Source organism: Dermochelys coriacea, chromosome 12 (genome assembly GCF_009764565.3).
Source record: "Dermochelys coriacea isolate rDerCor1 chromosome 12, rDerCor1.pri.v4, whole genome shotgun sequence".
Lineage (NCBI taxonomy): Eukaryota > Metazoa > Chordata > Testudines > Dermochelyidae > Dermochelys > Dermochelys coriacea.
In genome coordinates, this window is record NC_050079.1 from 41,651,235 (window position 1) to 41,668,990 (window position 17,756).

General features: G+C 45.2%; 1 protein-coding gene across 1 annotated transcript; it reads right to left on the reverse strand.

Annotated features, from left to right (window-relative positions):
- Positions 1 to 16,299: 16,299 nt before the first annotated feature.
- On the reverse strand, positions 16,300 to 17,358 carry NQO1 (NAD(P)H quinone dehydrogenase 1). Its single transcript, XM_043495110.1, is given in 3 exon segments — positions 16,300 to 16,463; positions 16,529 to 16,687; positions 16,690 to 17,358. Coding segments are annotated over 3 exon segments (432 nt in total). The 5' UTR covers positions 16,799 to 17,358.
- Positions 17,359 to 17,756: the final 398 nt, after the last annotated feature.

Sequence of the window (17,756 nt, forward strand, 5' to 3'; positions counted from 1 at the left end):
GCTTGGCGCTAACGCAGGGGAGACTGAGTCCAGACTGATATCCTGCTCAGGCACGCTTGTAGGAATTGTTACACAAGCAAATACTCTGCAGCTTTCCCAAGGGTTGTAATGGTTCCTTTTGACTCATAACTGGTTCTTCCAACTCCAGAGTGGTCTTACAGAGACAGAAATCTCCTTGCTGCTCAGGCCATGGCATTTGCATTTATAGGATCATAAAAATTGCTTTATTAATCTGGTCCAGTATCCTCTTTGACAGTGTCCAATACCAGATATTTAAGAGGAAGGTGCAAGAAACCTCCATAGTGGACAACTATGGTTAATCTGTCTATAGGGTAATTCTCAGGTAATTCTAAGATAGTTAGCTAGATGTCAATACTGGACAAGGGGATACAGGATTCATCTGATTAGGAATTAAAGGGTAGGAGTATAATTTCTGACAGTCAACATGATTTTATTGGAAATAGGTCTCATCAAACAAATCTGATATAACTCTTTGAGATAACTAGTTTGGTTGATAACAGCACCTGCACAGAGGTAAAGTGGTTATACTTCTGTAAGGTGTTTGATTTAATACCACACAACAGTCTGATGAAAACATTTGCACGATTAACTGGATGAAGAGCTGGCTAGCGACAGGTGTCAGCAAGCAGCTGTCCGCAGGGCATTGCCATTGAACGGGAGAGTTTCCAGTGGGGTCCAGGAGGGATCGGTTCTGGGCTGAGGCTCTCCAACATTTCCAACAATGACTCAGAAGAAGCAGAAACTCACAGCTGATGACGTTTGCAGGTGACCCAGATTGTCAGAGTGGTGAATAGAAGACAGGGCAGTCATACTGAGCAATCTGGATTATTTCGCAATCTGGGTCCATTCAAACTGTGTTTTTACTACATCCAATTGCACATTTATAAATCTAGGACCGTGGTTTTTAACCTTTTTTCATTTGTGGACTCCTTAAAAATTTCAAACAGCAGTGCAGACCCCTTTGGGAATCTTAGACATTGTCTACAGACCTCCGGGGGTCCACAGGCTACAGGTTGAAAACCATTGTTCTATGGTAAGTACAACCTTTCACAAACTCCTTAGACATAGTCTGTGGACCCCCATGTGTCCACGGACCAAAGGTTGAAAACCGCTGATCTAGGAAGAAGGAATGCAGGAAGTACCAACAGAATGGAGGCCTGTAGCCTAGAAAGCAGTGACTGAAAGAATTTAGGATTCATGAGGTATGTCTACAGTACAGTTAGACACCCGCAGCTGACCTGTGGCAATTGACTGGAGCTCACAGGGCTGTTTAATTGCACTGTCAATGTCTGACACTGGAGTCCAGGCTCTAAGTCCCAGCACTCGGGCTGCAGCCTGAGCCCAGAAGTCTACAGTACAGTTAAACAGCCCCACAGCCTGATCCCTGTAAGCCTGAGCCAGGTGTGGGTATCTAATTCCAGCGTAGGCATGCCCATAGTGGACAAGCAACTGACCAAGAAGCTCCCAGTCTGGTGCTGTGGCAAAAAGAGCTAATGTGATCCTTAGATGTATAAACAGGGAATAGTGATTAGGAAGGTGATTTTACCTGTGAAAACGGCATTAGTGAGACCAGTTCTCTAATGCTGTGTATAGTTCTGGCGTCCACATTTTAAAAAGGCTGTTGGAAAATTGGAGAGGGCATAAAAAAGAGCTACACAAAAAATGACTGAAGGGCTGAAGAAAATGCCTTGCAGTGAGAGGCTTAGAGCTCAGTATGTTTAGCTTGTCAAAAAGAAGATTGAGAAGTGACTTGATTAGTGTCTAAGAACCTTCTTAGAGAAAATTACCAGGTACTGGTAAAGGCCGCTTAATCTAATAGGGAGAAGCAGACCAAGAACCAATGTCTGGATTCTGAAGCCAGACAAATTCAAATTACAAATAAGGCACAATTTTTTAATGGTGAGGGTGATTAGCCACTGCAACAAACTCCCAAGAGAAATGGTGGATTTACCCTCTTGATGTCGTCCATTGAGACCAGACGCCTTTCTGGAGGTGAGGCTTTAGCCAAACACAAGTTACTGAGCTCAACATGGAGTAACTGCGTGAAAAGTAATGGCCTGTGTTATACAGGAGGGCATATGAAACAATCTGATGGTTCTTTCCGGCCTTCAACATCGTGAGCTATGCTGCCTACTGCAGTGTTGCCACACCCTTCCAAAATGAGTCTAGACCCCCCAGTATTGTTTGAAAAAGGGGAGGTTGCCTTTTGATTTCAGAGCCTTCAGGGTTCACTCAAGTCACATTTTCAAGTTTTCCTCTGCATCCATGAGGAACAGAAATTTACCTTTTTAAATAACAAAAACTGAGATTCTCACTTAATTATAGGATTCTACAAGCTGGAAATTTAAAAAGCACAAAATATTGCTAGATTCATGATAAAATTGCAGGAGTTGACAATCTTGCTAGTGATTGATTTAGCCATCTACCCAGAAACATGAGGTTTAGAACATCTATAAAATTGTCCTCACTAATGTAACTGTATGTTTCCATTAGCCATAGAAACTTCTAATCTTTTGTAGAATCCTTTTAAGCCCTTGATGTCAATGATACATTATGGCAAGGTGTTCCACAGGTTGATTATTCATGGTAGGGTTGGGAGGGAAAGTGTTTCCTTTTATCAGTGGTATTAACTTGCTGCCTTTCACTTTGACTGAGTGTCCCTTGTTCTTGTATTTTGGGCGAGTGAACATGAGACCCTGACTGACTGTCTTAACCATTCATGCTTTTGTTATGTAATCCTTCCGCCAGGGGTATTCCTTCCACACATGTCTGCATACATTTGTCAACACTGGGCAGAATGATAGCAGATGAAATTCAATCACCTCATTTTGCTAGGTCTCTCCAGAGTTCCTCAGTCTCCTCTAGTCTTGATTAACCTAAATAACTGTATCGTCTGCGAAGTACCTGGCCAGGGGGTACACAAGTTCTTCACCAAGCCCAGGAACTGTCTTCACAGCACCAGCTTGGAGAGGGGAACCTACAACTCAAGCTGTCTACATTGGTCATCTTAGCCCCATGTGGATTTGAATTGTCTTCACTTTGCAATCTCAAAGGATGTATTTAATCCATAGTGCACACAATAAGATTTCAATTGCTACCTTGAAATACTATGAGACAGGAAGCTCTCGTGTTGACAATCTGGAATGTTAGACTAAAAGAACTGGGTTTTCTTTTAAAATCATTGGAAATCTGAGATTTTCCAGGGTCTTGTAAGATGGGTTCTGGTTTTGATTTGGGGTATTTCAAACCATTTAGCGATTAGATTAACCAAACTAGAAGCACTTTCCCTTACATAAGTTGAAGCTCTGAGTTCGAGTGTTTTTCAAGAGGTGAAGTCTGTTGATGCAGAATAAGGAACTGTCCCCTTCCCCTGGTGGGAGGAACACACAGCACTATTAAAGGGAGATGCTGAAACATTAAAAATGCTTTGTAGATCCTTTTTCCTATATATAATTCATAGTTAAAATGTTCTCACTAATCACATCATCATCCTTGAAATGAGTAAAATGAACACTTTTTTATGCTAAAGCTTTTCTTACCACTGCAGTCATTAAAGCAGTTCAAGAAAAGTACTTCTGAAGTTAGGGCTGCTGGCCAGTGGCATAACACAGCCCCAGAGGGTCCTCATGCAAGAACATGTTAGGGACCCCCTTCCCAATTCTGAAATCTGCCCACCTCCAATTCCCACACTGCCCCAATCCAGCCCCCGTCCTCTAGTGGCTGCCTACGTCCTCCCAGCCCTGCCACCAAGCCCCTTACTCCCACATATTCAGTGTTTTGCATACCACAGTGACTGGTGTGTGTATCTTCCCCCAACCCTCCCCAAAAAAACCCAAACTCCAGATTCATGAGACGACTTTGGAGGAAACTGGCATGACCTTACCTGGGTGAAAGGGCTTAAAATAATGTGTTACCAAACGTTCAATATAAAATAAATCCTATAAAAACAGATTATTTTAAAAACCAATCACAACATCCAGCCAGCAGCAACATTAAAAATAAACTTAGTTATCAGCTTTATCACCTCTGTCATAAATATAAAGGGAAGGGTAAACACCTTTAAATCCCTCCTGGCCAGAGGAAAAACCCTTTCACCTGTAAAGGGTTAAGAAGCTAAGATAACCTCACTGGCACCTGACCAAAATGACCAATGAGGAAACAAGATACTTTCAAAGCTGGAGGTGAGGGGGAACAAAGGGTTCTCTCTGTCTGCGTGTTGCTTTTGCTGGGACCAGAGCAGGAATGCAGGTCAGAACTCCTGTAAAGAGTCAGTAAGCAATCTAGTTAGAGATGTGTTAGATTCTGTTTTGTTTAAATGGCTGATAAAGTAAGTTGTGCTGAATGGAATGTATATTCCTGTTTTTGTGTCTTTTTGTAACTTAAGGTTTTGCCTAGAGAGATTCTCTGTGTTTTTAATCTGATTACCCTGTAAGGTATTTACCATCCTGATTTTACAGAGGTGATTCTTTTACTTTTTCTTTCATTAAAATTCTTCTTTTAAGAACCTGTTTGCTTTTTCATCGTTCTTAAGATCCAAGGGTTTGGGTCTGTGTTCAGCTTTGCAAATTGGTGAGGATTTTTATCAAGCCTTTCCCAGGATAGGGGGTGTAGGGCTTGGGGGGATTTTTGGGGGAAAGACGTTTCCAAGTGGGCTCTTTCCCTGTTATTTTTGTTAGACGCTTGGTGGTGGCAGCAATAAGGTCCAGGGACAAAAGGTAAAATAGTTTGTACCTTGGGGAAGTTTTAACCTAAACTGGTAAAAATAAGCTTAGGGGGGTTTTCATGCAGGTTCCCCCATCTGTACCCTAGAGTTCAGAGTGGGGAAGGAACCTTGACAACCTCCAATTTCTTCTCCAAACAAGACATTTACAGTCATCTTTCCCTTTTGGAATCGGGCTATAAATCTAACAGCTTATCTCTAGAATCTTTATCTTGATAAAGAAGTTCCTATCAAGGCGAAACACGCTTGAAACATAACATTTTAAATTGTATGCAAGGTCTGTAGTCCCACTTACACTATTTGTCTCAGAGGTTATGAGTCAAAGTTAAACTTGTTAAAATATGTATATACATTTATTTTTCAGTACATCCCATTTTGACCCAGCTTTTCTCAAAGAGCTCGATTGTTGTTCTAATATAAATGGTAAATCATTCAATTTCTCAATTCTTGATTCTGACCAGCCACATTTCTGTAGCTGACATTTGTTTCACAACCCTAGTGATAAAGTAGATTTATTAGCTATAGCCACAAGAATTCTAAACAAGTATGTCAGTTTAATTTCAGTAAATCAGGTTGCTTTCCTAACCTCACGGTAATAGGAATTTGGGGGATATACCCTTGCATCAATTCTCTATCTGACTAGGTGCTTTTCATTGTGGAATAATCCCAGATGATAGGAAAATGATGCCCTAAACTATGGCATCCTCTCCAGTATTTTGCTGCAAATTTCTTTCATTCTGCAGGACTGGTGGGTGAAAGTAGCTAATAATACTTTTGCACTGGCACTGTCCCCATAAAGGGGAACTTGCAAAGCTCCCAGTGGCTCATACCATGGCCTTTCAGTGGCACTTTAAAAACACATCTAGCCTCACTGATCTCGGAATCCATCACTATCCAGCCCTTCTCCTCTTGTCCCTTCCCTTTCTTGAATGCCTTGCCACTTCCAGGACTTGATACACAAAGCGCTTGCCCTCTCAGCTGAATATGTAAATATTATAGGGGGTAGAATAATGTTATAGGGTTTCTTTTCTCCTTTTTTACATTGCCAGGTAGCTTTAAAGAATAGAGTCCTTGTATTTGGCCTTCAGCCGTGATCCCCAGGCGAGACTTATGAGAAGTGTTGTGCACTTTGTAGCTTATTCCTTTGTTTTCAGGCCCTGCAAGGGCTGCTGCTGAGTGCGTTGGAAACTGACAATCCACAATTTCTGTGTTCTCTCTCTCTTTCATACCACCACGGGTTCTTGGATGGGCACCAACAAGCCCTATGCTTGGCTCGTTCCTGTCCTCACAGGAGAGGCTCAGGTCATTTGTCAGTTTTGGAGCTGCTGACTTCTTTCACTGGACACTTCCCATCGCTACAGAGTCATCCCAGTACTTTGAGCTCTTGTTCCTCCATGCAAGTCCCTGGTGTTGCTTTCAGGCAGGCTCCTCCTCCTGGCCCTGGAGTGGCACTGAGGAGCTCTGGCAATAAGCCTAAGCTGCAAGGCTGCCTGTAGCAGGGCCTTTGAGAGGAGTGTCAAGTGATCCAAATGGAGCTCTCAAAAGCTGCGCTGTGCTCACTGCTTGGTACTTGGTCTGTGACTTGCTGTGACTCTGAATACCTGTAAAATGGGCTATGACTTACCTGTGTCCTGAGGGTCCTGTGACATGTCATTTTGTAATGTTTGTAAAGTGCTGCAAGTGCCGCAGAAGGACACAATCGTACAGCTCTCCTGCCGCAGTCATGGAGCAAGGGAGCAGTGGGAAGTTTGCATTAACTCCCTGGGGCCACCGCAGCGTCTGAATAAGTGCTCATGCAGGGAGGGAGACTAGCGGCCCTGGGTGCTGTGGCCCCTCCTTTCTCTTTAGTGTAAGTATTGCAGCAGGTCAGTATTGCAGCAGCAGCCACAACTTAGGATCTGGAAGAAGCTGTGCAGGAAGAAAGGATTAGATTCTCCTTTCTCCAGAGAAAAGTAGGACCTTTGTTCTTGTTGCATTATCGCCCCCAGAAGCATGTGGCATCTCAGGTCTGTATTCCCTTGGGGTCTGGTGCTTGGGTTTATTTTGGATGAGCCTAGTGTTTTACCACATCTGCAGTCCAGTCTCATGGGCATTTTGATTTGTTAAAGAAAAATACCCCCCGGCCTGCAATGATTTGGAAACTAAGGAAAATACCTGAGCGAGCTGTGGCATTTGTCACCTTGGAAAGAGCCAAAGTGCCTCAAGTGTCCAGCATTTCCTATTTTTTCCATGGCTGTGTCCACCAGCCACCCCCACGCTGCCAGCCATTGTGCATGGGTGACAAGACAGCCTCATTCCATGAGTGGTTTCCACATTAAAAAACACCTGTCCTTCATGGGATAAATGGCAGCAGGTGGCACTGTCAGAGGCACAGGACTAACTCAGGAGCCAGAGTCCTACACCTCTGGATGCTTTTGTTTATGCTGGGTAAAATTTTCAAACAAACTAAGGCCAGAGAAAATAGAGCAGTGGAGCTGCAGGCGCAGTGCAGAGGGGATCGCTCAGACGTTAAACTAACACTGTATTTGATTTTGCCCAGGAAACAGCAAGAGTGAGAGTCAGAGGATGCATCTGCAGCACATCATGTGCAATTCACAACTAACCTGGGGTTTAACGGGATTGTTCTGAATGCCCTGGTGGGGGGGGGAAACCAAGGGATATGGCCTTTTTCCTGTTGGCTGGGCCAGACTGTCTTCCCCACGCATGTGCTGAGTGCTCAGGATGCTGTTTGGAGCAGGCAGGGAATTAGTAAGAAGCTTTAGCCCTCTACAGTGAAAAGGGCGGGTGGGTTTTGTACTAACAAAACCTCCTTGAAACAACCAACCCCTGCATGATAAGTGCTCCAGCCTGCAACCATCTGACTGTTCACTCCTCACTAGGACCAGTTAGTGCTGAATCAAATGTTTGCAGTTCACCATAATTAAGCAGATTTATACAGAATTTATATGAACCTAGTGAAGCCATCACCTTCAGCCCCCAACTAAAACCTCTCCAACGCATCATCAAGGATCTACAACCTATCCTGAAGGACGACCCATCACTCTCACAGATCTTGGGAGACAGACCAGTCCTTGCTTACAGACAGCCCCCCAATCTGAAGCAAATACTCACCAGCAACCACACACCACACAACAGAATCACTAACCCAGGAACCTATCCTTGCAACAAAGCCCGTTGCCAACTCTGTCCACATATCTATTCAGGGGATACCATCATAGGGCCTAATCACATCAGCCACACCATCAGAGGCTCGTTCACCTGTGCATCTACCAATGTGATATATGCCATCATGTGCCAGCAATGCCCCTCTGCCATGTACATTGGCCAAACTGGACAGTCTCTACGTAAAAGAATGAATGGACACAAATCAGACGTCAAGAATTATAACATTCAAAAACCAGTTGGAGAACACTTCAATCTCTCTGGTCACTCGATCACAGACCTAAGAGTGGCTATACTTCAACAAAAAAGCTTCAAAAACAGACTCCAACGAGAGACTGCTGAATTGGAATTAATTTGCAAACTGGATACAATTAACTTAGGCTTGAATAGAGACTGGGAATGGATGAGTCATTACACAAAGTAAAACTATTTCCCCATGGTATTTCTCCCTCCCACCCCACCCCCCACTGTTCCTCTGATATTCTTGTTAACTGCTGGAATTAGCCTACCTGCTTGTCACCATGAAAGGTTTTCCTCCTTCCCCCCCCTGCTGTTGGTGATGGCTTATCTTAAGTGATCACTCTCCTTACAGTGTGTATGATAAACCCATTGTTTCATGTTCTCTGTGTGTGTGTATATAAATCTCTCCTCTGTTTTTTCCACCAAATGCATCCGATGAAGTGAGCTGTAGCTCACGAAAGCTTATGCTCTAATAAATTTGTTAGTCTCTAAGGTGCCACAAGTACTCCTTTTCTTTTAGTGAGGACTCAGGCAGAGACCTGAAGGGGGCAGTGCTAGGTTCAGATCATCTTTGCTGTTAGGTGGCTCTCCCCGCCCCCCGATTTTGATCAAAGGCTGTGTATTCCCTGAGATGTGCCTCTCCCCCCATCATATACAGCTGCAGGTTGGGTGGGATAAAGGGCCCTCTTTCAAGTTCAGTCAACTGCCATCTCTGGCTCTATCAAACTCGGTCTCTGAGTGGAGAAGCAAAGGTTCCTTTGGGTCCACTGGGATTAGAATGTTGAATGCAAAATAAAATATCCCACCAAGGCCACGTGGCTACTGGGGCTGGGAAAAGCCAGCTAGACCCCGCTCTGAGCTGACGTGCAGAAAGAGAGAACTTGCTTTGTGCCAACCGCACTGCAAGTTTGGTCAGACTTTTTCCTCTAGCTGGTCAGCTAAGCCCTGGGGTCCGTTCTCCCTCACTGCCCTCCCAGCTACTCCACATACACACACACACACACACACACCAGCCACTTGTCTCCTATTGCTCATTTGCAGAGTGAACTGATTCTCAGGTGTTGAGTCAAAGCTCTGCCAATGCAGGGGGAGGAGTGTTTCACGCAGCTACTCCTGTTAGAGCCTAAAAACCCACCAGCGGTTTCCTGGAGGACCCAATAGCCCTCACCTGCAGATTTCTCCCAAGTTGAATGGCTGCCTCCAGTGAATCACTACAGCGATGGCTGGGTTACTGCTCTCTTCTCTTCTGTAAAAGAAAAGGAGTACTTGTGGCACCTTAGAGACTAACAAATTTATTTGAGCATAAGCTTTCGTGAGCTGCAGCTCACTTCCACCGAATGCATCCGATGAAGTGAGCTGTAGCTCACGAAAGGTTATGCTCAAATAAATTTGTTAGTCTCTAAGGTGCCACACGTACTCCTTTTCTTTTTGCGAATACAGACTAACACGGCTGCTACTCTGAAACTTCTCTTCTATCTATGCTGCAGCTCCAACCAACCAACAGCTGGCATGTGCCATCTAGTGGCTCAACACTAAACCTCTCCTAGCTGCCCAGCTGTGCTGGTCTCCTTCAGAGCCAGAGGTGGCAGCAGCAGTGGCTGCTCCCTTATTTCAACAGTTCCCAAAAGGAGGTGCCCAGCACATAGGTACCTGTTGGAATGCAGCCCATGCCATTCTGCCTGTTGTTCTGCACATGGAGAGTGCCTTGCTGACAGCACACCCACCTGGCTCCAGGACCTGCACACCTTGTGAGCCATCTCCCTGTGCCTCGCATCCAAATCCAGTGAGGGAACCCTCCAGGGATAGGGCAAATAGACCCTCATGTATTTTAGAAGTGAAGAAAAATCTGGATTGCAGTCGAGGACTTTAGGACTACATGCCAAGTGATTGCAGGCTAGTCTTTTAGAAGCCAGGCTCTTGGGGTGTGGCTATGGCACGCTAGCTCCTGGATGGGAGAGTCTGAGGGTCCAGTAGTCAGGGCGGCCTATCCTTGTATAGCAGAGCTGCACAGCGTGCTCTCTAAGGCACATCAGAACATTCCAGTCTGTGTAGGAGTGATATGAGGATAATTTCAAACCTTGCGCTGGCCCCGAGGGAAGCTGTGTCCCTTTGGCTAAGAATCAGATCACCAAGGCCGTGGAAGTAGGCTCCTCTAATGTAAAAGGAGTGACCCTTCTCCCACTAGCAAATTCTAAATGTGGGCCAGGGATACACTCCACTTCTTTTATCAGTCCAAAGAGCAGGCTTGAAGTGGCTCAATAGCTACTTCAACACATCATGATTAAAGGGGGAATCCCTTCACCAGTCATCCATGAAACTTAATTGTGCCAAGAGATTTGCGAGCATAATACCTGCATATTACCACAGCCCAGGGCTACTGATGATCAGGTTTGCACTGGTACATATGCACTTACAGGACTGCACCCTCCTCCTGGCCTAGCCACTGCCCAAAGGGCTCTGTGAAATAGCTTTTGGCACTGCCCTCAGACCCTACCAAATGTGAGAGCTTAACCAGGAAGAGACAGGGCCCGCAGTGCCAGTCCTCTTCCTGAGGTTCAGCCTAGTGGTTAAAGAGGCCAAACGTTTTCCTTCCAGCAGCCAGATCATCTTCCAAGCTGTGTGACATCTTCAAAATGTAATGAAAACAAGGTGAGCTAGAGAGGGGGAAAAACTTTTGTTATTCAAAAGTGACCTAATGGAGATTCTTGCCCCTATTGTCCTCCTGGTATTGAGTGAGGTAGCACCTTGAGCCAGCTTGTACGCTTTGTCAGTGATGCTGTTCCTGCAGCAGGGCTACACTTAGCAGACAATGTAGAAAGAACAGTAGAGATGGCTGTGGCTTTTCTCTGCTCTTTGGAATGGTGGACCCAAAACAAATCAGAGAGGTCTCTAAACCCAATGGAAACCTTCCTTGCAAGTAGCAGGATCATAAATTTAGACAGTAGAACAGGGACTTCCCTCCAAAACAAAGAAGGAGAGTTTCTAAAAGGATGGGGGAGAGCGAGCCACCGAGGGAAGGGGAAATGTAGTGTGTGGGAGCCGGGGCCTTGGGGAAAGGGCCTCAGGGAAGGGGCATGACTAGGGTATTCGGTTTTGTGCGATTAGAAAGTTGGCAACCCTAGACACTTGAGGGGAAGACTCGGAGTTACTACAGAGAATTCTTTCCAAGGTGTCTCGCTGGTGGGTCTCACACCCGTTCTCAGGTCAAACAGATCACCATATCTGCGTTGGGAAGGAATTTCCCCCCAGGTCAGATTGGTAGAGATCTCGGGGGCGGGTGCAATAACTCAGTTCAGGGGTTGTCCAGGCCTGAAGGTCACCCACTGAATACAAGGGCAGAGATATATAAAATAAGCAGTTCCAATAGGAAACGTCTTTATTTAGAAAAGGAGTACTTGTGGCACCTTAGAGACTAACAAATTTATTAGAGCATAAGCTTTCGTGAGCTACAGCTCACTTCATCGGATGCATTCAGTGGAAAATACAGTGGGGAGATTTATATACACACACACAGAGAACATGAAACAATGGGTTTATCATACACACTGTAAGGAGAGTGATCACTTAAGATAAGCCATCACCAGCAGCAGGGGGGGGAAAGGAGGAAAACCTTTCATGGTGACAAGCAAGGTAGGCTAATTCCAGCAGTTAACAAGAATATCAGAGGAACAGTGGGGGGTGGGGTGGGAGGGAGAAATACCATGGGGAAATAGTTTTACTTTGTGTAATGACCCATCCATTCCCAGTCTCTATTCAAGCCTAAGTTAATTGTATCCAGTTTGCAAATTAATTCCAATTCAGCAGTCTCTCGTTGGAGTCTGTTTTTGAAGCTTTTTTGTTGAAGTATAGCCAGTCTTAGGTCTGTGATCGAGTGACCAGAGAGATTGAAGTGTTCTCCAACTGGTTTTTGAATGTTATAATTCTTGACGTCTGATTTGTGTCCATTCATTCTTTTACGTAGAGACTGTCCAGTTTGGCCAATGTACATGGCAGAGGGGCATTGCTGGCACATGATGGCATATATCACATTGGTAGATGCGCAGGTGAAGGAGCCTCTGATAGTGTGGCTGATGTGATTAGGCCCTATGATGGTATCCCCTGAATAGATATGTGGACAGAGTTGGCAACGGGCTTTGTTGCAAGGATAGGTTCCTGGGTTAGTGGTTCTGTTGTGTGGTGTGTGGTTGCTGGTGAGTATTTGCTTCAGATTGGGGGGCTGTCTGTAAGCAAGGACTGGTCTGTCTCCCAAGATCTGAGAGAGCGATGGCTCGTCCTTCAGGATAGGTTGTAGATCCTTGATGATGCGTTGGAGAGGTTTTAGTTGGGGGCTGAAGGTGATGGCTAGTGGCGTTCTGTTGTTTTCTTTGTTGGGCCTGTCCTGTAGTAGGTATTCTATCTGCTACCCAAGATCCATAAACCTGGAAATCCTGGATGCCCCATCATCTCAGGCATTGGCACCCTGACAGCAGGATTGTCTGGCTATGTAGACTCCCTCCTCAGGCCCTTCGTTACCAGCACTCCCAGCTATCTTCGAGACACCACCGATTTCCTGAGGAAACTACAGTCCATTGGTGATCTTCCTAAAAACACCATCCTAGCCACTATGGATGTAGAAGCCTCTACACCAATATTCCACACAAAGATGGACTACAAGCCGTCAGGAACAGTATCCCCGATACTGTCACGGCTAACCTGGTGGCTGAACTTTGTGACTTTGTCCTGACCCACAACTATTTCACATTTGGTGACAACGTATACCTTCAAATCAGCGGCACTGCGATGGGTACCCGCATGGCCCCACAGTATGCCAACGTTTTTATGGCTGACTTAGAACAACGCTTCCTCAGCTCTCGTCCCCTAATGCCCCTACTCTACTTGCGCTACATTGATGACAATCTTCATCATCTGGACCCATGGAAAAGAAGCTCTTGAGGAATTCCACCATGATTTCAACAATTTCCATCCCACCATCAACCTCAGCCTGGACCAGTCCACACAAGAGATCCACTTCCTGGACACTATGATGCTAATAAGCGATGGTCACATAAACACCACCCTATATCGGAAACCTACTGACCGCTATTCCTACCTACATGCCTCTAGCTTTCATCCAGATCATACCACTCGATCCATTGTCTACAGCCAAGCGCTACGATATAACCGCATTTGCTCCAACCCCTCAGACAGAGACAAACACCTACAAGATCTCTATCATGTATTCCTACAACTATAATACCCACCTGCTGAAGTGAAGAAACAGATTGACAGAGCCAGAAGAGTACCCAGAAGTCACCTACTACAGGACAGGCCCAACAAAGAAAACAACAGAACGCCACTAGCCATCACCTTCAGCCCCCAACTAAAACCTCTCCAACGCATCATCAAGGATCTACAACCCATCCTGAAGGATGACCCATCACTCTCACAGATCTTGGGAGACAGACCAGTCCTTGCTTACAGACAGCCCCCCAATCTGAAGCAAATACTCACCAGCAACCACACACCACACAACAGAACCACTAACCCAGGAACCTATCCTTGCAACAAAGCCCGTTGCCAACTCTGTCCACATATCTATTCAGGGGACACCATCATAGGGCCTAATCACATCAGCCACACTATCAGAGGCTCGTTCACCTGCGCATCTACCGATGTGATATATGCCATCATGTGCCAGCAATGCCCCTCTGCCATGTACATTGGTCAAACTGGACAGTCTCTATGTAAAAGAATGAATGGACACAAATCAGACGTCAAGAATTATAACATTCAAAAACCAGTTGGAGAACACTTCAATCTCTCTGGTCACTTGATTACAGATCTGAGAGTGGCTATTCTTCAACAAAAAAACTTCAATAACAGACTCCAAGGAGAGACAGCTGAATTGGAATTAATTTGCAAACTGGATACAATTAACTTAGGCTTGAATAGAGACTGGGAATGGATGGGTCATTACACAAAGTAAAACTATTTCCCCATGTTATTTCCCCCCACCCCCACCCCCACTGTTCCTCAGACGTTCTTGTCAACTGCTGGAAATGGCCCACCTTGATTATCACCACAAAAGGTTTTCTTCTCCCTCCCCCCGCCTGCTCTCCTGCTGGTAATAGCTCATCTTAAGTGATCACTCTCCTTACAAGTGTGTATGGTAACACCCATTGTTTCATGTTCTCTGTGTATATAAATCTCCCCACTGTATTTTCCACTGAATGCATCCGATGAAGTGAGCTGTAGCTCACGAAAGCTTATGCTCAAATAAATTTGTTAGTCTCTAAGGTGCCACGAGTACTCTTATCTTTAACCAGTTACTGATCCATGAGAGAATCTTCTCTCTTATCGCATGACTGTTTAATTTGCTTAAGAATCTTTGGTGATGGACCTTGTCAAAAATTTTCTGAAAGTCCAAGTACGCTATACCACAGGATCACCTGTATCCACATGTTTGTTGACTCCCCTCAAATCATTCTAAGAGATTAGTGAGTCATGATTTCCCTTTACAAAAGCAGTGCTGACTCTTCCCCAACATATCAAGTTCCTCTATGTGTCTGATAATTCTGTTCTTTACTATAGTTTCAGACAAATTGGCCTAATACTAAAGTTAGGCTTACTGGCTTGTAATTGCCAGAATCATTTCTGGAGTCTTTAAAAATCAGCATTACCTTAGCCATCCACCAGTCATCTAGTCCAGAGGCCAATTTAAGCAATAGGTTACATACCAGTTCTGCAATTTCATATTTGAGCTCTTCACCCAAGAATTCTGAAGACCATCTGGTCCTGGAGACTTATTACTGCTTAATTTGTCAATTTGTTTCAAAACCACCTCTATTGACATCAAAATCTGGGACAGTTCCTCTAAAAAGAACGGCTCAGATGTGGGAATCACCCTCACATCCTCTGCAGCAAAGATTAATGCAAAGAATTGATTTAGCTTCTCCACAATGGCCTTGTCTTCCTCCAGTACTCCTTTAATGCCTTGATTGTCTAGAGACCCCACTGTTTGTTTGACAAGCTTCCTGCTTCTGATGTACTTAAATATTTTGCTGTTAACTTATGCATCTTTTGCAAATTGCTCTTCAAATTCTTTTTTGGCCTGCCTAATTATACTCTTACACTTGACTTGTCACCATTTGTTCCTTTGTTTTTCTCAGTAGTATTTGACTACCAATTTTTAAAGGCTGTCTTTGCCTCTAACCACCTCTTCTACCCTGTTTAGCCATGGAGGCATATTTTGGTCCTCTTGTTGTTTTTTTTTCATTTGGGATATACATTTAGTTTGAGCCTCTATTATGGTGTTTTTGAAAAGTTTCCATACAGCAATCATGTGACTGTTCCTTTTAATTTGTTTAACTAGCATCCTCCTTTTTGTGTAGTTTCCCTTTTTGAAGTTAAATGCTACTGTGGTGGGTTTCTTTGGTATTTTCCCTCCTACCAGGATCTTAAATTTAATTACATTATGGTCACTATTACTGAGCGGTTCAGCTATATTCACCTCTTGAACCAGATCCTGTGTTCCACTTAAGACTAAATCAGAATTGCCTCTCCTCTTGTGAGGTTCCAGGCACTCTAGCTCACTCATCTTGGTATTTAGAGTTCCTGTATTTGTATACAAGGACTTATAAAATTTGTCAATATGTATTTATCTGCCTCCATGTGATGTAATTGAATGGGACTCTTTAGTTTGATTGTTTCTCTTCAGTTCCTATCTGTGCTTCAAACAGGCAAGCAATACCTGCCAGCAACCCTGAGCCTTCCTCACCCCCTGTGCACACAGGTTGGACCTGACCCCAGTTTCCCAAACTAGCACTGTGCAAGGGGCTGAGCAGGGGGGTTCTGGCACAGCAACCCAGGGATAGAGCCCTGCATTACAATGGAGTCCACCTTGATGTAGAGAAATGGCTTTGGGCCTCAAACCGCCAAGCCTACCCCATATCTAGTCTCTATTCCAGCTGGCTGAGCCTATCCATCTCCACTGAAGCCTTGCCCTGGGGTGTTCCACAAGCCAGTGTTCGGTTCTATTACCCACACCACAGGCAGATACCCATATACGTGCTAGCTTCACCCTCTGGGACAGGAGGGATGGATCCTTCCCTTTACAGGGACACGATCACCTCTCCCACTTTCCAGAATAGTGTCTGGTAACAATTAAAGCTTCTCTTTCAACCCAGGACTTTCCCCTTTCCTCTGGCAGGGTGAGATGGTACCTGGAATATCAGAAGGTCTGCAGCTTCGAGCTGCTTCTGTTCTGCTACAATGTTGCTGCTCAGCCAACCTTCTGCCCATGCTAAGGTTGTCTCAGGACCATACTTGAAGTTGTTGGGGTCTTTTGGCTTACCTGAGATAGGAGACAGAGGTCAGCGTTAAGAACAAAGATGGGAAATGCTGAACTTTAAGGGGAGCAGTGAACTTTAAGGGGAGCAGTGATGTTCAGTACCAGTGATGGCACAGGGTTAAACTTCATCTTGTATAGGTCAGAAATGGTGACACTCCAGCCTCTCTTCTGCAGCATGCCCACAGCAGCATCTTTCATGGCATGATTGAAGGAATTTTCTCCTCGTGTGCCAACACAATCAGGGCCTTTCTTCCTGCAAAGCACATCAGCAAGCTAGAGCTCTTTCCTTCTTTGTGTGAGAAAGGGACACCCAAGAGACCAATCATAAAACTGAGCAGCTTTTCTATGACTTGCCTTTGGGGTGACCAAGAACTGACTCTTTAGAACAGGGGGGCTGACTATTCTGTGAGCTTTCATAAACCCACAGGTGTCACTCAAAGCATTACAAAGTGTTGTGTGATTAGCATGTGGGACTCCCCTACTGTTCCTAAGAACTGTGCACAGATCCTAGCTGATACAACATTCTGTTCAGCAATTGGCAGGGGTGGGGGTTGCATACATGCCTCCCTCCATGCACCCTCCCCAGACACATGCTCCTAGTACATGCCGTACTCCAGACTCAGCAACAAATCTGAATCGAGGCAGGAGGGATTTGGGGGCAAAGGGGAGGACAAAGTATATCCCATAAAACCCTGTCTAGCAAAACTTCATACATCAGTCCAACTTGCCACCACCTCTCCTGGTCAGCCAGGGATCAAGTGTCATGGAAAGTGGTCCTCGGAGGGCAGTACTGTGATACCAGACCCTTGGCCCAAACCTCAAGTTACAGCCTGTAAATATGAAATGTATTTGCATTACTGTATCCTCTAGGAGCCCAAGGTACTGCACTACCAGAGCAAAAAAGATGGTCCTTGTGCCAAAGAGCTTGCAAGCCAAGTAGAAAGAGACTGACCGACAGGGGAGCATGAGAATCAAGGAGATAATGTTGGTTGGCACAACAGGTGATGGCCCCAGCAGCCCAGGGTTCCATATGCACCACAGGAAAGGTGGGTTCTGAAGGAGTTCACTGCTGTGTGGGTGTTCATGGGAAGCACCTCTCATGCAGCCTGTAGGTGCCGGTTTGAACATGTAACTGGGCACTGGAGGCTGGCACCACTGGCTGATTGATCAGAGGCAGAAGTCGGCCTTTCCATACTGACTGAGAGGTGACAGGTTGGGTGGTGGCAGGCCATGAAGGGCCTTGGAAGGAAAGACAAGTAGCCTGATAAAGAGGAACCAGTGGAG